This window comes from Anomaloglossus baeobatrachus, chromosome 8 (assembly GCF_048569485.1).
Source record: "Anomaloglossus baeobatrachus isolate aAnoBae1 chromosome 8, aAnoBae1.hap1, whole genome shotgun sequence".
NCBI classification, from domain to species: Eukaryota; Metazoa; Chordata; class Amphibia; order Anura; family Aromobatidae; genus Anomaloglossus; species Anomaloglossus baeobatrachus.
This window is the reverse complement of record NC_134360.1, coordinates 53795440-53818458: the sequence shown is the minus strand read 5'-3', so window position 1 is coordinate 53818458 and position 23019 is coordinate 53795440. Positions and strand designations below refer to the sequence as shown.

The 23019-nt window shown below is 48.4% G+C and overlaps 1 protein-coding gene across 3 annotated transcripts; it reads left to right on the top strand.

Moving 5' to 3' along the window:
- Positions 1–6861: 6861 nt before the first annotated feature.
- LOC142249178 (osteocalcin-like) lies at positions 6862–16111 on the top strand. 3 transcript variants are annotated; one of them, XM_075320782.1, is made up of 4 exons: positions 6862–7017; positions 14280–14327; positions 15194–15266; positions 15811–16111. In XM_075320782.1, exons 1-4 carry the CDS (start codon positions 6957–6959, stop codon positions 15938–15940), a joined length of 312 nt encoding a protein of 103 aa, XP_075176897.1. In that variant the 5' UTR covers positions 6862–6956; the 3' UTR covers positions 15941–16111. The 3 variants fall into 3 exon arrangements, with proteins under 3 accessions (XP_075176897.1, XP_075176896.1, XP_075176894.1); XM_075320781.1 differs by having other exon boundaries at positions 6865–7017; positions 14274–14327; XM_075320779.1 differs by lacking the exon at positions 6862–7017 and adding an exon at positions 8835–9036.
- Positions 16112–23019: the final 6908 nt, after the last annotated feature.

The following is a 23019-nucleotide window of genomic DNA, read 5'->3' as shown; positions in this document are numbered from 1 at the left end:
AGCAGCGATACCCCGCTCGGACAAGCAAGATCCCGCCGCAGCGGCGACGCTAATCCACGCCGCAGATGCGGCCCGCCAAGCCCAGGCCGCAGCCACGCCAGGTGCGGCCCGTCAAGAATCGGTCACAGCAGCGACTCCAATACAGGCCGCCGCCATGCCAGGCGCGGCCCGCCAAGACCAGCAGACGCAGACTGTGCTGACCGCTGTCTACCTGCTGCCAGGTGGGGAGCCGGAGAAGAATCCCTACATGTAAAGAAAAGAAGAAGCTGAACTGTAAATAGCCCCTGTCTGCCCCTCATTCTTTGTGAAGATGTCCCTTTTGTGCTGCCCTAATGTGCTTTTTGAAGAAGTCACCCCCCATGTGTATGTGTACCGGGCCACGGAACTGGAATGTGGTCCCCGGTGAATGTGATGTCTTATGTGTCCTGTGTAACCAGGCCACTGGACTTAGTGGCTGGTTGAGAATTTGCCCCATTGTTGTTTGAAAAGAAACGAACTGCCAGGCTACTGGACTTGTTGTAGCCAGAAATGTAAATAGTTTCACCCATTGTGCCCCCTACCAGAATTATGGGGGAAGTGCCCAAACTGTGCAATGAACTGGAAGTGCACACTTAGAGTTTTCTTTAAAAGAAGTTCGCAACGTTTACTTATATGTGCCTCCCATAAAGGGAAGAAATGTTTTATTGTTTTTCTTGCTACACATGTGTAAAAATGTTTTTGCAGTTTCTCTACATTTTCTGTTGTTTTTCAGCCCGAGGACGTGCTGGGATTTGCTGTGGGGGAGTGTGGCACCCCTGAGGCTTCCGTCGCCACAGGTCATTGCACCCCATCCAGCGGTGTGATGCCCCATTCTGGGAGAGGAAGGGAGTGAACTCCGGTCCCCTGGTAAATCCACACTACACCCATTGCTAGGAACACACTGGGACCAGGGAAAGTGGCAGAAAACCCTCCCATGCTGCATGCTGGGAGGGGTCGTAAGACCCATCCCTGCTTCTATAGGGTAGAACAGAGCAACTGGGGAGGTGGGAGGAGCCACAAGAGTGCAGACACAGAGAGGAAGGTCTAGTTTAGTCAGAAGGAGTTAGAGAGAGAGTGGGGAAGGAGGACGAGGCCTGCTGGAGGCAGGCAAGGAGGAGAAGAGAAAGGAAAGAAAGCTCCAAGTCAGTCAGGAGCTGAAAGGAAAGAAAGAGACGCTTCCTGGTGAAGATCCTGGGACTCAGAGGGTCCAGGTGACACCAAGCAGAGAACAGAAGGGGTCCCAGGGCCACGGGTAGCTGTAGAGCTGCTGTGGCCTGTTCCACAAGAACATCGGTGGAGGGATCAAGCTGCAACAGGGGACGGTCCCTAGAAACCGGAGGAGTGCAAAATCATCTCCAAACAGTAAAAACCGAGGCCCAGGGAATGTTGTAAACTCCCCGGGCCACAGCCCACAGCAGTACCTCTAGAAAAGGGATAATCAGCCGACAGGTGACTCCCCAGCATGGAGGCTGTTGTGGAGGCCAAGCCAGGTTCAACCTACCAAGGCAAGGCTAAGGAAAACAGCTGAAGGCAGAGACACTTAAGAGAAGGGTACCGGCTTTTACTCTCAGAATCACCCAGAAACGGCGGAGGTCCCTGACAGTGGTCCCAGCAGTCCAAGGGTCCCTGCAGGACTGTGACAAGAATTGTGAGTAAAGAACTTGAAACTGTACCCTTGAAGTTGCCTCTGTTATTTCTCTGCATAGACACTCACAAGCACCAACGGTGCCCCGGGGCATTGCTCCACCTGTGGGGAGCAGTACCACCATTGCTGCTATATCATCACCTCGGAGGCCTCACACAGCAGCGGCGGCTTAATAGCCCAAGACCACAGGTGGCGTCACGAACACAAACTTTAATTGAAGCCACATATTCTACTGACACCCACCAGGGCCACGGAGCCGGGCCCAGCCACCACTGACTACCACCGGACTAGTCCGGCCCGGCACCGGGTGTCCCATAGCCCTGGAGTGGGCGAGTCACATCTACTGTCAATGTTGCCCAGTTTTTGGTGCTTCTTTTGTGGCGCCCCTGAGTGTCAGTTGCCACAGGGTACTACATCTACCCCGGTAACCACCACAACACACACACAAATGCACGCCCTTTTCCCCAGACTGGGTAACAGGCTAGAGATGGATCTGATGTATGGCCACCTATTGGTTGGGACTCATCCAATCCACTAGTCAGAGACCTGGTAGGAGGAGGGGCTAGTCAGTGGCGTGGACGGACGACGGACATCTTGTCAGATAGTGAAAAGTCAGTCAGAAGTTAACGTGCTGACAGAAAGTGTAAACTGACTACTGAGTAAAAGGGAGTACGGTCGCCAGGGAAAGCACGTACCAGTACTCACTGGACCGAGCACCGACGGGGTACAGAGCCCTAGTTCAGGCCGGTGCTTCAAGCTCACCTGATAACAATCTGCCCGGTGAAGGGACCATCAAGGACCTTACTGACGTTAGTGTCCGGGGCACAGCAGCAGAGCGGGAACCTGGGAACGGGGACAGAGATCCAACCCAAGAGAGGTTCAAGCTGCCTGCCGTACGGGCCAGGACAGAAAGCCATTACATCTAGGCTGCCCAATACCACCAGCCCCTGCAGTGAGAGACTTTGCAGCAGCGGCTTTCCCCCATATAGCCGCATACCGCAAGTGGCGTCACGAAAAACACTTTATTTTTACCTTATACAATTCCCCTTTTGAAGCAACCCCCAGGGTCACAGAACCGGTCAACGGCCACCCAGTGAAATATCCCAGTAATATACGGCCTGGAACCAAGTACCCCAAAGCCCTGGGGTGCGTCACTTTCACAAAGCTTGCTAGGACATCTTGAAACCCCAGTCTGTTGTGAAATCGTTACTTGGGAGATACCTTGTTGATGCAGTATAACCATACCTCTCAACTTTTAAAGAAGGGAAAGAGGGACAAAGTTTGCGGCGCCCAACGCGCGCCGCGGCAATTGTTTAGGCCACGCCCTAACCACACCCATTTTACAAACGGCCACCTCCATATCCACTCCCCATCTACACCCATCCAGCAAACTGAAACTGCAGATGCTGTCCGTGATCGCTCTGAGCCGCCACAGATCAGCAATGTGCAGAACAGGCAGGGAGTTAACTACAGGGTGTGCAGGCGGCTAGGATCCAGGAGTAGAGTGAACAGGGTGTGCAGGCAGCTAGGACCCAGGAGGAGGGCTGAACAGGGTGTGCAGGCAGCTAGGACCCAGGAGTAGAGTGAACAGGGTGTGCAGGCAGCTAGGACCCAGGAGGAGAGCTGAACAGGGTGTGCAGGCAGCTAGGACCCAGGAGGAGAGCTGAACAGGGTGTGCAGGCAGCTAGGACCCAGGAGGAGAGCTGAACAGGGTGTGCAGGCAGCTAGGACCCAGGAGGAGAGCTGAACAGGGTGTGCAGGCAGCTAGGACCCAGGAGGAGAGCTGAACAGGGTGTGCAGGCAGCTAGGACCCAGGAGGAGAGCTGAACAGGGTGTGCAGGCAGCTAGGACTCAGGAGGAGAGCTGAACAGGGTGTGCAGGCAGCTAGGACCTAGGAGAGCTGAACAGGGTGTGCAGCTAAGGGTATGTTCACACATCAGGGTTTTGCTGTGCGGCACAATTCGGCGCCTTGCGGGAAAAACGCATCTGGTTTTTTTTTTGCCGCCGGGTGTGGTTTTTCCTCATAGACTTTTATTAGCGCCGGATTGTGCCGCATGTATTTGCGTTTGATCCGGTTTTTGCCTGATGCGGCAAAAAACTTCACTCCGGCGGCCGCACAGGACGCAGAGAGGAACGTTTTTTTCCCAGCGGCAAAAAAATGCATAGCTCCGGGTGCGGCGCTGTGCGGCATGGTGCATAATGAAAGTCTATGCGAGCCGGATTCGGTGTCATGCTTCAAACGCCGGAAGGATGTACCGTATCCGGTTTTTACTTCTGAGCATGCCCAGAAGTGATATAAATTCATTGCTTGTCAGAAAATCAATCACTCACTCTCTCTCAAACTCTCTCACTCACTGACTCATTCACTCACTCTCACCCACTCACCGATCACCGGCGCAGGGCTGCACGGCTATCACACTGCTCCGGCGGCTTCTCCTGATTTGAAAATGCCGGCCGCTCATTATTCAATCTCGTATTCCCTGCTTTCCCCGCACACCGGCGCCTATGATTAGTTGCAGGCAGACACGCCCCCACGCTGAGTGACAGCTGTCTCACTGCAACCAATCACAGCAGCCGGTGGGCGGGTCTATATTGTGCAGTAAAATAAATAAATAATTAAAAGAAAAACGGCGTGCGGTTCCCCCCCAATTTTTATACCAGCTAAGATAAAGCCACACGGTTGAAGGCTGGTATTCTCAAGATGGGGAGCTCTACGTTATGGAGAGCCCCCCAGACTAAAAATATCAGCCAGCAGCCGCCCGGAATTGCCGCATCCATTAGATGCGACAGTCCAGGGACTCTACCCGGCTCTTCCTGAATTGCCCTGGTGCGGTGGCAATCGAGGTAATAAGGGGTTAATCATGGCAGGCGTCTATGAGACACCCCCATTGATTAACCTGTAAGTGAAAGTAAATAAACAAATACACCCAAAAAAATCCTTTATTTGGAATAAAAGGCAAAAAAACACCCTCTTTCACCATTTTATTAAAATCCCCAAATACCCCTCCAGGTCCGACGTAATCTACAAAGGTCCCACGACGATTTCAGCTCTGCTACATGAAGCTGACAGCAAAGGCAGTAGAACACCGCCTCTCTCTATGAGCTCCACACAGCAACTGAAGAGAGTCACGCTGTCAGCGGTGACGTCACTGAGGTAATGCCGGGTTGTGTGCGGTGATGATGCGTGCAGGGTAGTGCCGGTGTGTGTGATAATAATGCGTGCGGTAGTGCAGGGGTGTGCGGTGATGATGCGTGCTGGGTAGTGCCTGCATGTGCGGTGATGATGTGTGCTGGGTAGTGCCTGCGTGTGCGGTGATGATGCGTGCGGTAGTGCAGGGGTGTGCGGTGATGATGCGTGCGGTAGTGCAGGGGTGTGCGGTGATGATGCGTGCTGGGTAGTGCCTGTGTGTGCGGTGATGATGCGTGCTGGGTAGTGCCTGCGTGTGTGGTGATGATGCGTGCTGTGTAGTGCCGGCGTGTGCGGTGATGATGCGTGCTGGGTAGTGCCGGCGTGTGCGGTGATGATGCATGCTGGCGTTTGCGGTGATGATGCGTGCTGGGTAGTGCTGGCGTGTGCGGTGATGATGCGCGCTGGGTAGTGCTGGGGTGTGCGGTGATGATGCGTGCTGGGTAGTGCCGGCGTGTGCGGCGATGATGCGTGCTGGCGTGTGCGGTGATGATGCGTGCTGGGTAGTGCTGGCGTGTGCGGTGATGATGCGCGCTGGGTAGTGCTGGGGTGTGCGGTGATGATGCGTGCTGGGTAGTGCCGGCGTGTGCGGTGATGATGCGTGCTGGCGTGTGCGGTGATGATGCGTGCTGGGTAGTGCTGGCGTGTGCGCTGATGATGCGTGCTGGGTAGTGCTGGCGTGTGCGGTGATGATGTGTGCTGGGTAGTGCTGGCGTGTGCGGTGATGATGTGTGCTGGGTAGTGCTGGCGTGTGCGGTGATGATGCGTGCTGGGTAGTGCTGGCGTGTGCGATGATGATGCGTGCTGGGTAGTGCTGGCGTGTGCGATGATGATGCGTGCTGGGTAGTGCTGGCGTGTGCGGTGATGATGCGTGCAAGGTAGTACCTGCATGTGTGCGTGTGGGGTCTCTCTCAGCATAAAAAAAACCAAAAAAACTGATCCGTCGCATCAGTTTTTTCACAATCTGAGACGGATCTGTTGCATCAGGCACAAAGCAGATTGTGCCTGATTGGGAAAAAACTGGTGTGAACAGCAGCTCTGCCAGGCAGGGGATCAGTGGTCGGTAGCTGATAGAAGCATTGGCAATGCTTCTATCTTTGCATATTACCAGCCAGTGCTGTGCACCTGCAGGAGAGGACACAAGTCAGTGATAAGTACACACTGTGTCCTCTCCCCAATGTCCTGATCTACCGTGGTGTGCCTGCAGCATTGAGAAGCAAACACTGTGTGATTCTCAATGCTGCAGGGCAGGCACACACGATAGATAAGGACACAGGGAGTCAGAGAAACAGAGGATCTCACGCTCCGGCCATGGGGGGGGGGGGGAATCAGCGCTGGGGAGATTCAGTGTACATACCTTAGCAGCAGCACAGAGCAGACAGAGACTAGTTTCGGGCAGCGCGCTCCTCTCTGTTATGCCACGTCACGTGTTAGGAGGATAGTAGGAGGGAAAAGCAGGGAGGCGGGGAGAGAGTGGGTGGGCGGAGCCCAGGATACGGCCCTCCCGCCCGTGGCAGCGGGACAAACAATGCAAAGCGTGATAGTCCCGCTGTATCCGGGACGGTTGGGAGGTACTATAACTACATTGTGTCTTGGTGAATGTCCTTGGACATGATCTTCTATAACCTCACCTTTGCAGCAGAGATTGTTTGTGTCTCACCCAGTTTTAAGTCTACTACTTCTGTTTCAATTAATGATGGTGCTTTCATCTTCATATGAAAATAATCATTTTTATCTGTTGGTATAGTTACTCATATACAATATTGACTGTGCAAGTACCTAGAAAAAGTGATGAAGGCGACGGGCGGTCATCAAAGCAACACATGACACTATTAGGGCATCTGATAAGGGAATGTGACATTTCAGATTCCCGCAGGATATTGAGAGCGACATGAGCCAGAGCCCAGGGACCGTGTGACTTTGTGAACGATCCTGATAGGCCGGGACGTCCAAAACCCCATCCAAGAATGAGCTGACACCCCAAGAATTTGGCTATGGGAACAAAGGATAAAAGCCTCTATTATATAAGAAGTCATAATACAGAGCAGACACAGAGATAAGGAGGAGGCAAATCACAGCGGCACACGGAAAAGTGACACCGGCGACATGAAGACGCTGATGGTCCTCTCCCTGCTGGGGATAATGGCCGGCTGCCTCGCCCTGGAAGGTGAGAAATCGTGATATTTAAAGGGCCAGTCACCGTAATGTCAGCAGCTTATATCAGTGCAGGAGTGTTATAAGAGAAGCAGCTGAAAACAAAACCAGATATGTGACATAAAGGGGCGATCATGGGGAGCACGGAGGTTTCTACCAGTGCTGGGTCTCATGGCTGATAACTGCGAGCGATAGATTTTATTATTTGTCCTGCATTTTTCTCTTCCCAATTATGGCTGATAACAGGGAACAATAGATTGTAGTCAACAGTCCTGATCTCTCCCTAGCAATGGCTGATAACAGGGAGTAATAGCTTGTAGTCTCCTGTCCTACAGTTGCTTCTCCCCAGTAATGGCTGATAACAGAGAGTAATACATTGTAGTCACCTGTCCTAGAGTCGCTTCTCCCCAGTAATGGCTGATAACAGGGAGTAATAGATTGTAGCCACCTGTCCTACAGTCACTTTCCCAGTAATGGCAGATAACAGGCAGTAATAGATTGTAGTCACCTGTCCTACAGTCACTTCTCCCCAATAATGGCTGATAACAGGGAGTAACAGATTGTAGTCACCTGTCCTACGGCCACTTGTCCCCAGTAATGGTTGATAACAGGGAGTAATAGATTGTAGTCTCCTATCATACAGTCACTTGTCACCAGTAATGGCTGATAACAGGGAGTAATAGATTGTAGTCACCTGTCCTACAGTCGCTTCTCCCCAATAATGGCTGATAACAGGGAGTAACAGATTGTAGTCACCTGTCCTACACTCACCTCTCCCCAGTAATGGCTGATAACAGAGAGTAATACATTGTAGTCTCCTGTCCTACAGTCACTTGTCCCCAGTAATGGCTGATAACAGGGCGTTATAGATTGTAGTCTCCTGTCCTACAGTCACTTGTCCCCAGTAATGGTTGATAACAGGGACTAATAGATTGTAGTCTCCTATCATACAGTCACTTGTCCCCAGTAATGGCTGATAACAGGGAGTTATAGATTGTAGTCTCCTGTCCTACAGTCACCTCTTCCCAGTAATGGCTGATAACAGGGAGTAATAGATTGTAGTCACCTGTTCTACTGTCACCTCTCCCCAGTGATGGCTGATAACAGGGAGTAATAGATTGTAGTCCCCTGTCCTACATTCACCTCTCCCCAGTGATGGCTGATAACAGAGAGTAATATGTTGTAGTCACCTGTCCTACAGTCTCCTCTCCCCAGTGATGGCTGATAACAGAGAGTAATATGTTGTAGTCACCTGTCCTACAGTCTCCTCTCCCCAGTAATGGCTGATAAGGCCGGAGTCACACTTATGAGAGACTCTTGCAATTCTTGCATCACATCACCCGACATGGCCTGCAGCTCTCCAGACAGGAGCATCTCAGCTGCATAGAAATACATGCAGCTGACCCGCTCCTGTCAGGAGAGTGTGTGGCCGTGCCGGGTGATGCCATGTGAGACTTGCACTAGTCTCTCGCAAGTGTGACTCCAGCCTAACAGAGAGTAATAGATTGTAGTCACCTCTTCTATAGTCACCTCTCCCCAGTAATGGCTGATAACAGGGAGTAATAGATTGTAGTCACCTCTCCTATAGTCACCTCTCCCCAGTAATGGCTGATAATAGGGAGTAATAGATTGCTTCTACAATGGCCTCTTCGTGTTCTTGCCTGTGTGCGCTCCAGCAGTGTAATTGTTCTTCTTGTAGTTGTGGGTTCATGTAATTTATCAGCAATGGTTTGGAGTCTGCGCAGTGTGACCAGTGTTATGTTGAAATGCCACTTGGATTGCCCCTTTGCGCCTGCTGCTTGCAGCCTCTGTCAGACTGCTACGCTGTGATGGCGCCGGCCGGCACAGCCGCATGATTAAAGATGCAGTGCCGGTCTGGCATGGGTCACAGCATAGCAGTCGCGGCTGCGCAGCAGGATGTGTATGGCCATGTCTGCCAGACCAATATCAGAAGATGTGGATGGGCGGGCGCCTGGGGAAAGATCTCTGGGCAGAAGTGTAGACCATAGGAACACAATCCGCACAGCAGGGGGTGAGTGCCGTGTGGCAGGCGCCTGCTCCACTCTCTGCATGTAAAAACATCTCCTGTGTGTGTTTATGTTTATATTTGTATCTGGGGTTGTATGTATGTAACTATATGTGTGTATGTGTTTATGTATGTAGAATTGTATATATACTGTATGTATATTGATTTATATATGTATGGATATAGACAAAAATATAAACGCAACACTTGTTTTTGCTCCCATTTTTCCTGAGCTGAACTCAAACAGCTAAAGCTTTTTTCTATGCACAAAAGGCTTTTTTCTCTCAAATATTGTGCACAAATTTGTCCAAATCGGTGTTAGTGAGCGCTTCTCATTTACTGAGATAATCCATCCATCTCACAGGTGTGGCATATCTAGATGCTGATTAGACAGCATGACTATTGCACAGGTGCGCCTTAGGCTGGCCAGCATGATTATTGCACAGGTGTGCCTTAGGTTGGTAATTATGATTATTGCACAGGTGTGCCTTAGGTTGGCCAGCATGATTATTGCACAGGCGTGCCTTAGCTTGACCAGCATGATTATTGCACAGGCGTGCCTTAGGTTGACCAGCATGAATATTGCACAGGTGTGCCTTAGGTTGGTCAGCATGATTATTGCACAGGTGTGCCTTAGGCTGGCCAGCATGATTATTGCACAGGTGTGCCCTAGGTTGGCCAGCATGATTATTGCACAGGTGCGCCTTAGGTTAGCCAGCATTATTATTGCACAGTTGCGCCTTAGGCTGGCCAGCATGATTATTCCACAAGTGTGCCTTAGGTTGGCCAGCATGATTATTGCACAGGTGCGCCTTAGGTTAGCCAGCATGATTATTGCACAGGTGCCCCTTAGGTTAGCCAGCCTGATTATTGCACAGGTGCGCCTTAGGCTGGCCAGCATGATTATTGCACAAGTGTGCCTTAGGTTGGCCAGCATGATATATTGCACAGGTGTGCCTTAGGCTGGCCAGCAGGATTATTCCACAAGTGTGCCTTAGGTTGGCCAGCATGATTATTGCACAGGTGCACCTTAGGCTGGCCAGCATGATTATTGCACAAGTGTGCCTTAGGTTGGCCAGCATGATTATTGCACAGGTGTGCCTTAGGCTGGACAACATGATTATTGCACAGGTGCGCCTTAGGTTGGCCACAATAAAACATCACTCTAACATGCCGTTTTACAGTACTGGGGGTTCCAGATGGTGGGGGGGGGGGGGTGTCAGAAAACCAGTCTGTGTCTGGTGTGACAACCATTTGCCAGTCTGCCATCTGCCCTGTATAGTAAAAATCAGGAATCATCCGTGAAGAGATCAGCTCTCCAACGTGCTAGACGCCATTTAATGTGAGCAAATCATTCAATGGCGTCTAGCACGTTGGAGAGCTGATCTCTTCACGGATGATTTTTACTGTACAGGGCAGATGGCAGACTGGCAAATGGTTGTCACACTCGGTCAGTTATGACAACGCTCTGCAGTCAGGTGGAGACCCTGATGAGGAGGACGAGCAGCAGAGGAGCTTCCCTGAGACGGTTTCTGACAGTTTGTGCAGAAATTCTTTGGTTTTGCCCCGATTGTTGCAGCCGCTGTCCGGGGGGCCGGTCTCAGACGATCTTGGAGGTGAAGATGCTGGATGTGGAGGTCCTGGGCTCGGGTGGTCACACGTGGTCTGCGATTATGAGGTTGGGTGGATGTACTGCCAAATTCTTTGAAACACCTTTGGAGACGCTTATGGTAGAGAAATGAAGATTCATGTAAGGTCACCACTAGGGGGAGCCGGAACACTGGTGTGTGTAACAGAATTGTGGATCCACAAGGTGTCACAGGCGTAATCACAAATTGATTACTCAGAGACATTGAACAAGCAGGGTCAGAGTCGGAGGTCATGCAGTACAAGTGAGACGGCGGAGTAAGGCTATGTGCGTACTAGGCGTTTTACACGCGGATTTACCCGCGGTTTTGCTGCGGAAATTTCTTGAGAAATGTTTGTAATCTTCCTGCAGACATTTCCCAGCAAAACCTATGGGAAAAAAATAGCTGTGCGCACACTGCGTTTTTTTCTCAAGAAAATTCTTTGTGAAGGTTTTCTTGAGAAAATTTCTTGAGAAAATGTGCATGTCACTTCTTTTCCGCAAATAAGGAATAACGTTTGGAACTCCATTCTATGTCTGAACTGGGTGCAAAAACCTAAAAAAACATCACTATGGGGAGATAAGGTATGCACACCAGTGACTATGGAAGGGGAATACATGGAATAGCAGAAACTGCTGTGTGAATACTGACATGAAAAATCCAATAGCTATATGTAAGAGTGAAAATGTGAAAAATGGAACCTGCATTACTGCCATGAACATATGAATCAAGAGAAATTTAGCTACTGGATTGATCAATGCAATAGAGCCCCAACACTACGCCAAAGTATTTCTCTACGTTGGGGTCCCTAGCTTGTGTGTGTCCTCTCATGCAGTTAAAAAACTTACCGTGTATGGGAAGCTGAGACCCAGGCTATTTATGTGTATGATATGGATTGGCAATAGGTGTGGTTGGGGAGGGTTCACAAACGAAAAAATACTAACAAATAAGGAATAACGTTTGGAACTCCATTCTAAGTCTGAACTGGGTGCAAAAAGTGATTTTTTTTAGGTTTTTCGCGATACTGCTGATAACACGGCAGGCATAGAAGTCAGTGACAGCGCTGATGGCAGGACTGCAGGAGATCATCACAGCAGGTAATGATCTCATCTATCCTCCTGATGGTAGCGCTAGTCATCCCCTGCAGTGACCTGGGCTGACCTCATGATGTTAGCTCAGGTCACTGCATTACTTTCCCAGCCAATGGGGAACCTTCTGTTCTTCATTGACTGGGACAGTAACTATGGTATGGATCGTCGTGGGACCCCCTTATTGAATTACGCCGGACCCAGATTTGATTGTTCTTGTCAATAAATTGGTGAAAGAGGGAATGTGGGGAGTGTTTTTTCAAATAAAACTTTTTTTGTTGTCTATTTTTTATTTCTTACTGACTGGGTTGGTGATGTCAGGTATCTGATAGACACGTGACATCACTAACCCCAGGGCTTGATGCCAGGTGACATTACACATCTGGCATCAACCCCATATATTACCCCGTTTGCCACCGCACCAGGACAACGGGATGAGTTGGGGCGAAGCACCAGGATTGGCACGTCTAATGGATGCGCCACTTCTGGGGCGGCTGCAGCCTGCTATTTTTAGGCTGGGGAGTGTCCAATAACAGTGGACCTTCCTAGTCTGAGAATATCAGACCCCAGCTGTCCGCTTTACCTTGGCTGGTGATCCAATTTGGGGGGGACCCCACAATTTTTGTTTTAAATTATTTATTTAATGTAAAATAACAGCGTGGGGTGCCCTCTGTTTTGGATTAGCAGCCAAGGTGAAGCTGCCAGCTGTGGTTTGCAGACTGCAGCCGTCTGCTTTACCCTAGCTGGCTACAAAAGATGAAGGGACTTTACGTCATTTTTTTTTAAATTATTTATTTTTTGGCTAAATACAAGGCTAGGCACCCTTTAGTGCCACATGAAAGTCACTAAAGGGTGCCAGCTTAGAATATGCAGGGGGTGGGACATTATATAGCTCTTTCTCATCTATCTATCTATCTTTCCCTCTATCCATTATCTGTCTATCTATCGATTATCTATCTATTATCTATATTATTTATTGCAGTTCAGCATAAAAAAAACGCAGGGACCAACCTGCGGAAAAATCGCGGCAAAAACGCATGCGTTTTTCCCGCGGTTTTGGTGCAGTTTTTTACCACAGGTGCGGTAATCTTCAACTCCCAGAAGTTTCTCAAGAAATTTTCTTGAGAAAAATCACTTTTCTAGTGCGCACATAGCCTTAGTGTCAGGGGCGAGCCGGAGGTGGGGAACCGGGAGAGCAAGTCGTAGAAGAGGGGCACAGGGACGGAACAACAAACGGGAAGCAGTAGAGGAAGACCGGAAGGTAAGCTAAGATGGAGGGGACGGGAGTCAAGGAGGTCGGCCTGAACGGGGAGGACGGAAATCAGGAGGTTGGACAAGGTAGCAGGCAGAATCAAGAGAACTTACAGGGACCAGACGCGCACACTGCAGAGCAGGAACTATAACTGGCGCCGGACCAATGGTGGAGACATCCTGATACAGTGGCGTGATCCTGGGAAGAAGGCACGGAAGCACAGGCTCCTCCCACCGGCCAAGCACAGGGAAACACCAACCACAGGAACTGGTGACAAATACAACTCTGCAACAGCAGAGTCCAAACTGAATCGTGACAATTCAAATTACAGGAAACAGCTCTGGAGGACATTCCTGTAGTCAGCAGCCAAGTGCCGCTCTCTCAAAACTTGCACCAACTATTGCATTGTGCTGTGTTATAAAACTGCACATTTTAGAGCGGACTTTTATTGTGGCCAGCCTAAGGCGCACCTGTGCAATAATCATGCTGCCTAATCAGCATCTTGATATGCCGCACCTGTGAGGTGGATGGATTATCTCAGTAAAAGGAGAAGTGCCCACTAAGGCCGGAGTCAAACTTACAAGTGATTCGCATCACATCACCCAGCACGGCCGCACACTCTCTGGACAGGTGCGTCTCAGGTACATAGAAATACATGCAGCCGACCTGCTCCTGGCAGCAGAGCGCGTGGCCGTGCCAGGTGATGGGATGCGAGACTCTCGCAGGTGTGACTCCGGCCTAACACAGATTTACACAAGTTTGTGAACAATATTTGAGAGAAAAAAAGCTTTTTGTGTCCATAGAAAAAGTCTTAGATCTTTGAGTTCAGCTCATGAAAAATGGGAACAAAACCAAAAATGTTGCATATATATTTTTGTAAATATTTGAGACTGTATATATACATGTGTGTGTTTGTTCATATAATCAGGATTGTAAATATTTGTTTATATGTACGTCTGTGCATCTGGAATTGTACATGGAATTGTATGTATAAGTGTAAGGTGTGTGCATGGAAGAGTGTGTTGTTCTTTTTGTTGTGTATGTAAAAACATTTCTTTATATATCGGGCCTAATCTACCATTAGGGGACACATCATTATCAAGCTCCAGCGCCATCATGTGGCCAAAAATCATGTTTACATCTAGTCTGAGGAGAACGTTGGTCTCTGTACATTTCTCCGTGTATATACTGTATGTGTTTCTGTATCTAAACTTACTCTTAAGTATTATAATTTATAATATTAAATTGCAGAAATTAACCATGTTCTACTTTTAGCTACAGGTGATAAACCCCCAGATGGAAATTCAAAGAAGTTGTTAAATGATCAAGGTAAAAGCCATTATCACAACATAAAAGACCTATGTAGACCTTCTGCTGAAATACTCTGTGCTCCTGAGGGACCCTGCTCCTTCTAATACATAACTTCTAGTCTGTGACCTCCTACAGTCGGCACACTACTGTCCTGAAATACTCTGTGCTCCTGGGATCCCTGCTCTTTCTATTGTGCAATTTCTAGTCTGTGACCTCCTACAGTTGGCACACTCCTGTCCTGAAATACTCTGTGCTCCTGAGGGACCCTGTTCCTTCTATTGTGCAAATTCTAGTCTATGACCTCCTACAGGCGAAATACTTCTGTCCTGAAATACTCTGTGCTCCTTAGGGTCCCTGATCCTTCTATTGTATAATTTATAGTCTGCAACCTCCTACAGTCGGCACACTCCTGTCCTGAAATACTCTGTGCTCCTGAGGGACCCTGTTCCTTCTATTGTGCAATTTCTAGTCTATGACCTCCTACAGGCGAAATACTTCTGTCCTGAAATACTCTGTACTCCTGAGGGACCCTGCTCTTTCTATTACGTATCTTCTAGTCTGTGACTTCCTACAGTCGCCACACTCCTGTCCTGAAATACTCTGTGCTCCTGAGGGACCCTGTTCCTTCTATTGTGCAATTTCTAGTCTATGACCTTCTATAGGCAAAATACTTCTGTCCTGAAATACTCTGGCTTCTGAGGGTTCCTTCTCCTTCTATTGTGTAATTTCTAGTCTGTGACCTCCTACAGTTTGCAAACACCTGTCCTGAAATACTCTGTGCTGCTGGGGTCCCTGCATCTTCCACTATGTAACACTTAATCTGCTCTTTGGCCAGTTTGTTCAATGTTTTCTGATTTTCTTTGCTTTTTTTCTTCCCCTTTAAGATGTGGTGATGTCACGGAGCGCAGCAAACTCCGTCATCAAGAGGCACCGGCGCTCCTATGACTATTTAGAAAGGTGAGAGTGGTTACGGGTTGCGGTGTGGACCTGCGCCCCAATACTGGGCTCATAGGGACTTAGGTCTGACTAATCATGGTTGGCATGGGTTCCCCGTATTCTCATGAATTTTCTCCTACACTCCATTGAGATTAGATTGTGAGCTCCTGGGGTCAGGGATCTTGGGAATGATTTTGTGTGTACGATAGGTAGATGAGATTGTTAGAGTCTTGAAATGGTAATGATGGGAGTGATACATGTTAGAAATAGGGAGATAAGTTACGAATGATGAGAGTGAATGATTAGAGTGTGAGCTTTTGGGGCCAGTGATGATGGGAGTGATGCAACATGTGTGACGATCTGATTGAGAAGTCCTAAGGTCGTGGATGATGTGAGTGACACAAGAATATGTTCCTATGCTGGAGACTGGAAAAACCTGGGTGTGGAGCCATGAAAGTGCGGAAATGTCCCCCTCGGCCATAACAGTTGTCACCTACTTTTGCCCAGAAAAGCAGAAGATAAAACTCCTAATATCCTTTCCATTATGTCCTGTCTTATATTTTAGGTTGTTCCCGAGAATAAAGTCTCCTCTGGAGAGAAAGATGGAGCAGTGTGAGGACTACTGGCCCTGCGATCAGATGTCGGAGTCAGTCGGCTTCTATAAAGCCTACCAGAGATACTTTGGACGTGTGTGAATGGAGACCGAAGCGCAATAGCTGAACGGACCCCAAACCTGCAGCATTGAGTATCTCGCTATGAAGAAATGCCAAATAAGACGTGTGCGACCCCTTATAAGTGACCCCGCACACCCCATGTTATGCTTCATATGTACAAACTAAATACATGAGCTTTTACTGACGTAGAAATCAGGTTCGAATATTTCATTTCGCAAAAATAACACAAAGTGGAGTAAAAATGTATCCATAATCAGCAAATATAGAAATCAGCTATAACTGAATCATCAGCAATCAGGGAATGGGGGGAATTCCAAAAACTAATATTATTCAGAAAATCAAACAATCACGCTCATAGTAGTATCAAGCCTGAATCCTACAAATGACAAAGTGCAGCACGATGATCGCGAGCCAAAAACGCGCCCGAAACAACCCAGAGAAGAGTAAAAGCAGCTTCAGTATTGAGGACAAGTCAGTGCCAGGATAACAAATGATAGGCAACGAGGTCCAAATGGTGTCAATAGAAAACAAAGAAGTGTAACCAGATCACAAGAGACGCAACGAGAACTGATACGAGTATATACGTATCATAGAGGAGAGTGTCACTGATATTGGAGGGACAGCCCTTAGTACCTGAAAAGATGTGACAAGTGCCCGACTGACACTCCGTCCAATCTTCCCCAGAGAATCCTCAGTGGGACATGGTTCCTCTCCTGGTGTGAGGGAGCTTTGTGGCCTCGAATATGATCATCTCATTTCTGTCAGTATTCCAGACAACTTGTGAGATAACCTTCAGTACAGATGACTCCATAGCCCACAAAGCCTCTAACGTGCTTCATAAACAAATGTTTTCTTGACCGGCCTGAAGTCGTACATCACTGTACACATCACTGAGCCCCCACCATGCGTCCCTGTAGACACCACTGAGCCCTGCAATGCTTCATGTAGACATCCTGATCTACTGCCGTACTTCACTGTAGACACCACCAAGCCCCTGCCATGCTTCATTGTAGACATCCTGATCTACTGCCATACATCACTGTAGACATTACCAAGCCCCTGCCATGCTTCATTGTAGACATCCTGATCTACTGCCATACATCACTATAGACATTCTGGTCCCCTGTCGTGCTTTACTGTAGACACCGTGTTCCACCGCCATGCTTCACTGTAGACATAACCAAGTCCCCACCGTGATTCTCTGTAGACATTTAACTCCAGCGCCGTGCTTCACTGTAGATATCCTATTCTTCCAACGTGCTTCACTGTAGAGATCCCGATCCCCCATCATGCTTCACTGTAGCCACGAGTGAGCCCCCGCTATGCTTCACTGTAGACATCATCAAGGCGCACACTGTGTGTCACAGAGACAGACCAGGAGATCACGCAGATATCTCACCACTGTTGTCACAAAAAACACTGCTGCCTCTAATTATCAGAACAATATACAATTGACCAATGTTTGAAGGACAAGGTAACGGTTGCTTTCACTACTAGGCCGATTATTGGGGAACTCACAGTGAGTGTATAGTATATACACAACTGATTCCAACACATGGAATATATATATACTTCAGTATGGTAATTGCCAAGCTCCACAATAACCCAACAAAAACTACTACCGTGTTTCCCCGAAAGTAAGACAGTGTCTTACATTCTTTTTACCCCCAAAAGTGCCACTATGTCTTACTTTCGGGATATGTCTTATATTGGAAAAAATCCCACAGCAATCGCAGCAAGTCTCCATGCAATGTACCGTATGGGGACTTGCCGCGATTGCGCCCTAAGTGTACCGCAAGTTAAGGAAACTTAACCACCAGCGGCTGCACATGAGGGCACTGAGGCTGCGTGATTTTGTATGTTGTCCATGGTCCTGATGGACCACGGACAACATTACTGCAACATTTCAACATTTCTCGGTAGCCGAGCGTTCAGCTGAGCGCCCGACCGCCGGCATGTGTCAGCTCTCAGCTGAGCGCCCGACCGCCGGCATGTGTCAGCTCTCAGCTGAGCGCTAAGCCGCCGGCATGTCAGGGCGCTCAGCTGAGAGCTGTCACATGCCGGCGGCATGTCAGGGCGCTCAGCTGAGCGCTCGGCCGCCGGCAAGTCAGGGCGCTCAGCTGAGCGCTTTGCCGCCGGCATGTCAGGGCGCTCAGCTGAGCGCTTTGCCGCCGGCAAGTCAGGGCGCTCAGCTGAGAGCTGTCACATGCCGGCGGCATGTCAGGGCTCTCAGCTGAGCGCTCGGCCGCTATAACTGTACTGTAAAGAAGAAAATAAATAAATTTTTACTACGTCTTACTTTCGGGGTACGTCTTACATTAGCCGCCCCCCCAAAACCCCCACTACGTCTTACTATCGGGGGTGTCTTACTATCGGGGAAACACGGTAGCTGCCACCACCAATCGCTTATACAGGCTGATTGGACACCTGTTGTTACGTTCCCTGATGGTGATGAGGCGGCGAGCGGGAGTGGACCGACTGGACCACAAGTGGAACCCAGGCTTATCCTTTAGTGGGAGGGCCTTGACTAAGTGCCTACTGGGTAGAGGCCAGGTGTCACTTCCAGGTCAGTGTCTGGGACTGTAGCAGCTGACCCCCAGGACAGGGACAGGCACAGGTATGGACAGGCAGAGTGTCAGGTGCTGACAGGTGCCTCCGGGACCGTTGAGGCAGACAGAACCGCAAGGCGGACAGTCAGATTTTCTAGTACTGACAAGTGCAGCCAGTATGGCTGAGGCAGACAGAACAGCAGGAGCAGGCGGGTTCATAGGGAACAGCCTGGGACAGGATGACAGGTACGGGTTGGTAGACACAGGTACAGGTAACGGACAGTGAGCAACAGGACCTGACAACTAGCTAGCTAGACATACATGCACTAACTGACCATGTTGCTTAGGCACCTCCCTTTGTAGGACAGTACCTAAAGTACTTAGTGCCCCTCAGCCATAGGCTGAGAGGCACATCCGGGAATAGGTGTGCTGGCCTTTTAAGATAGCAAGCGTGCGTGCTTGCACCCTAAGCACGGTCCTGGGGGACTTGTGCGACATGAGCAGGAGGAAGGAGACTCACATGTGGTGGCAAGGCAGGGTGATGCGGTCCGGCTGTGGCAGCGAGTGAGTTGGTGACCCTGCTGGGAAGAAGCAGAACTGTGCAAGGACACGGCTCTACACCCGTTACAGGTAAAGTATGGCTTCACGGATGCGTATAATAGAGCAAGAGGAACAAAGCTATTACATTTTATATATTTAATCTGAAAAGTAGGTAGTGTTTATAAAAATATACAAAAGATATTACAAAGGGGACAAAACAATTCAATATAAAAAACATAAAAAGGATAACAAAAGAAAAGTACTAAACCAGTGTCACAGGAATGGCTCAGAGCTTAGCAGAGAGAAGACTCCTTTTAGAAAATATGGAACAATCCTACACAGCAAGATATCTTCCTGCATTGAACGAAGGTAACAACTCAAACTTCTGTATTTATTAAAGAAAAGTTACTCCCACATACCTCCCCTTGGTGACCTCAGAGGAGCTGGTCATGGGATGTGGCTCCAGTCTCTAGAAAATTATGAGATCCCCAATTTCTAGGATATCTTTGCCCCTGGAGGTCTCAGGAGGACAATATTATGGTCATGTTTCCTATCAAAAATTGTTACTTTCTATAGAGATGAAACGTGACTTGTGTATTGTTATCCATCTGCCCGATATTATTTGTAGTTCATAGGCAGGTCTAAGTTATGTAAAAAATATGTATGTTATCCCCTTGAGCTCACAATGCTGAAAATGTGTCTACCATAATTATGCCTGCCACAAGAATCCAAATATTCATAACTGTACGAGTATGCTGACTCCAAAGAGGCTGGTTGCTGTCCTTTGAAATTCAGTAGAGCTGACGCCAGAGGTGACAGAAGTGTCACTTCTCAGGCTGTGTATATACAAAATCCAGGTTTTCCATCTGCTTTACAACAGATGTACCACTTCAATTATCTGTCCAGACCAAGGGGTACTATTTCAATGAAGGCTAAACAGGGGTCAGATGTAATGTTAGATTGCAAGTTCTTGGGTAATTTCCAAAATTATGATGAAGCCATGTTTAAATGTACTGATCCTCTCATACATTCTCATTATGACACTGCTTCACTGTAGACATCACTGAGCCCCCGTCGTGATTCACTGTAGACATCACTGAGCCCCCGCCGTGCTTCACTGTAGATATCACTGATCCCCTCCATGGATCTGTGGCACCCCTGAGGCTCAGATTGCCACAGGGTACTGTGCCTCAATTAAGGTGCGGTATCTATCTCGGGTAAGGAGGGGGTTAATCCCCGGTGCTCCACATTCACACACATTACATACAGTTTAGGAGCCTTCACATAGGGTGGGTTGACTCAGGGTAGGCGGTGGGTGGTCATAGCGGTCATGAGACTTCCCGGTCACTGAAGCCAGCCACCTGGGGGTTCCACCTGTGGTAGAAATAGGCACAAGACACTCACATCAAGGAACTCTCTGAGGAGAATCTTAGCAGACCCATCAGGACCATAGTTCTGGCAAGGCATCTCTGGAAAACCTGGACTTTACAGGGCCCAGGGGCTTAGAGCGGGAGCTCAGCCGGGGTACCTAACTGCGGATGGGGACACTCTAGAAACAGGACTCTCACTCCTTCTCTTCCAAAGCACTGGTGGTGACCCCTTTACCGGATCTGGGATTGATCTGAGCCCATCACGGCAGTGACCAGTGTGACTGGGCTGGCAGCTGACGTGAGTAAACTACACGCTGAACCCGCAAAGTCTGTGTTGGCTCTTCCTTACCGGCGCTGCCACCCAGCGCTTAGGTACCAACGGCCATTATAACCCTCATCATCCACCCGGGGCCTGCTCCGCCTGTGGGGAGCGATACCATCCCGGCAGCCATAACACCTGCCCTGGGGAGGAATCCGGCAGCGGCGGCTATACCCTGGCTGCGTACCACAGGTGGCGTCACGACAAACTCTCCCAATTACCCCGCTTCCCCACCATTTACTGTACGCCTCGGGGCAACGGAACCGGGCAAGGTCACCTGTGACATCGCCTGACCCGACCCGAAACGGTCCACCGATGAGTAGATTAACTGCCTGCCCCGTGGAGCGCTACAGATCACTGTAGACATCACCAAGCCCTGACTGTGTTGAACTGTAGACATTACTGAGTCCCCACCGTGCTTCACTGTAGATATCACCAAGTCCCAGCCGTGCTTCACAATGAATAGACATCACCCAGTTCACATTGTACATCACTCTAGACAACACCAAGCCCCCAGCATGCTCCACTGTAAACATCATTGAGCTTGCCAACAAATTTTCCGCAGTTACTGGACGGTTTTTAATTCCTTAAGAATATGTTCATGGCTTCCTCTTCCTGCCAGGTTAAGGTAGTGTCACTGGTGACAGCCTCCTTTTTCAAAATCCCCTTCCTGCAATCATGGATCCAGGGCCAGTGTTTGTTTTCTGTACTGTTCAGAAGTCACTTAAACACCTGTGATTAGCTGCAGTGGTCATGTGAATAGGAGAGCACGTCAGTGGAGACACATCATGAAAGAACAGTGAGGATACACGGAGTCTAATGTGTGGAACATATCTATAAAGCATCAGAGGAACGACCCAGGGTACAGACATATCTCACCATGTAAAAAATAATAATAAACCCCCATGCATATAGAAGCCTCTTTATTAATGAGACATATATATATATACACCTACAGCAAAAGATGGGAACTAAGGAGCATTTCACATAATAAAAATATCTTTACCATTCAATATTAATACAAAAGAAACTACACAATAGATATCAGAAAAGAGAGAGTGAAGGACGACAAATAACATACAATGCAGATACCTACAGACATCTAAGTGTAGGGCCAGAGAAAAGCGCAGGTGAAGGTGAATTGTACATCGGGGCTTTTGCCCCCCATGTATATATATATATATATATATATATATATATATATATATATACATATACATATATATATATATATACAGTACAGACCAAAAGTTTGGACACAACTTCTCATTCAAAGAGTTTTCTTTATTTTCAGGACTCTGAAAATTGTAGATTCACATCGGAGGCATCAAAACTATGAATTAAAGCATGTGGAATGAAATACTTAAAAAAGTGTGAAATAACTGATAATATGTCTTATATTCTAGGTTCTTCAAAGTAGCCACCTTTTGCTTTAATTACTGCTTTGCACACTCTTGGCATTCTCTTGATGAGCTTCAAGAGGTAGTCACCGGAAATGGTTTTCCAACAGTCTTGAAGGAGTTCCCAGAGATGCTTAGCACTTGTTGGCCCTTTTGCCTTCACTCTGCGGTCCAGCTCACCCCAAACCATCTCGATTGGGTTCAGGTCTGGTGACTGTGGAGACCAGGTCATCTGGCGTAGCACCCCATCACTCTCCTTCTTAGTCACATAGCCCTTACACAGCCTGGAGGTGTGTTTGGGGTCATTGTCCTGTTGAAAAATAAATGATGGTCCAACTAAACGCAAACTGGATGGAATAGCACGCCGCTGCAAGATGCTGTAGTAGCCATGCTGGTTCTGTATGCCTTCAATTTTTAATAAATCCCCAACAGTGTCACCAGCAAAGCCCCCCCGCACCATCACACCTCCTCCTCCATGCTTCACGGTGGGAACCAGCCATGTAGAGTCCATCCATTCACCTTTTCTACAAAGACACGGTGGTTGGATCCAAAGATCTCAAACGCACAGATTTCCACTGGTCTAATGTCCATTCCTTGTGTTCCTTAGCCCAAACAAGTCTCCTCTGCTTGTTGCCTGCTGCACAACGTCTCCTCTTAATAGTTGTTCTAGAAATGAGGTGTGTCCAAACTTTTGGTCTGTACTGTATATATTATATACATATATATATATATATATATATATAGATATATATATATATATATATATATATATAGGCATCCGCATATGTTAGTTTTCAGCCTTCACTTGTGTAATGTCTTTTTGTACGAAAGTTTAATATACTTTTTGAAATGCTCTTTAGTTCCCATCTTTTGCTGTAAGTGATAGGTGATAATTGAAAGAAATCTTCCCCAAAAATGTCCG

Excerpts from the sequence above, each read along its gene's own strand:
- LOC142249178 (XM_075320779.1), top strand. The coding sequence starts at position 8,922 with ATGTGTATGGCCATGTCTGCCAGACCAATATCAGAAGATGTGGATGGG. Across the intron at positions 9,037-14,279 it reads CACAATCCGCACAGCAGGGG|GTGATAAACCCCCAGATGGA; the intron begins GTGAGTGCCGTG and ends TTTTAGCTACAG. Across the intron at positions 15,267-15,810 it reads TCCTATGACTATTTAGAAAG|GTTGTTCCCGAGAATAAAGT; the intron begins GTGAGAGTGGTT and ends CTTATATTTTAG.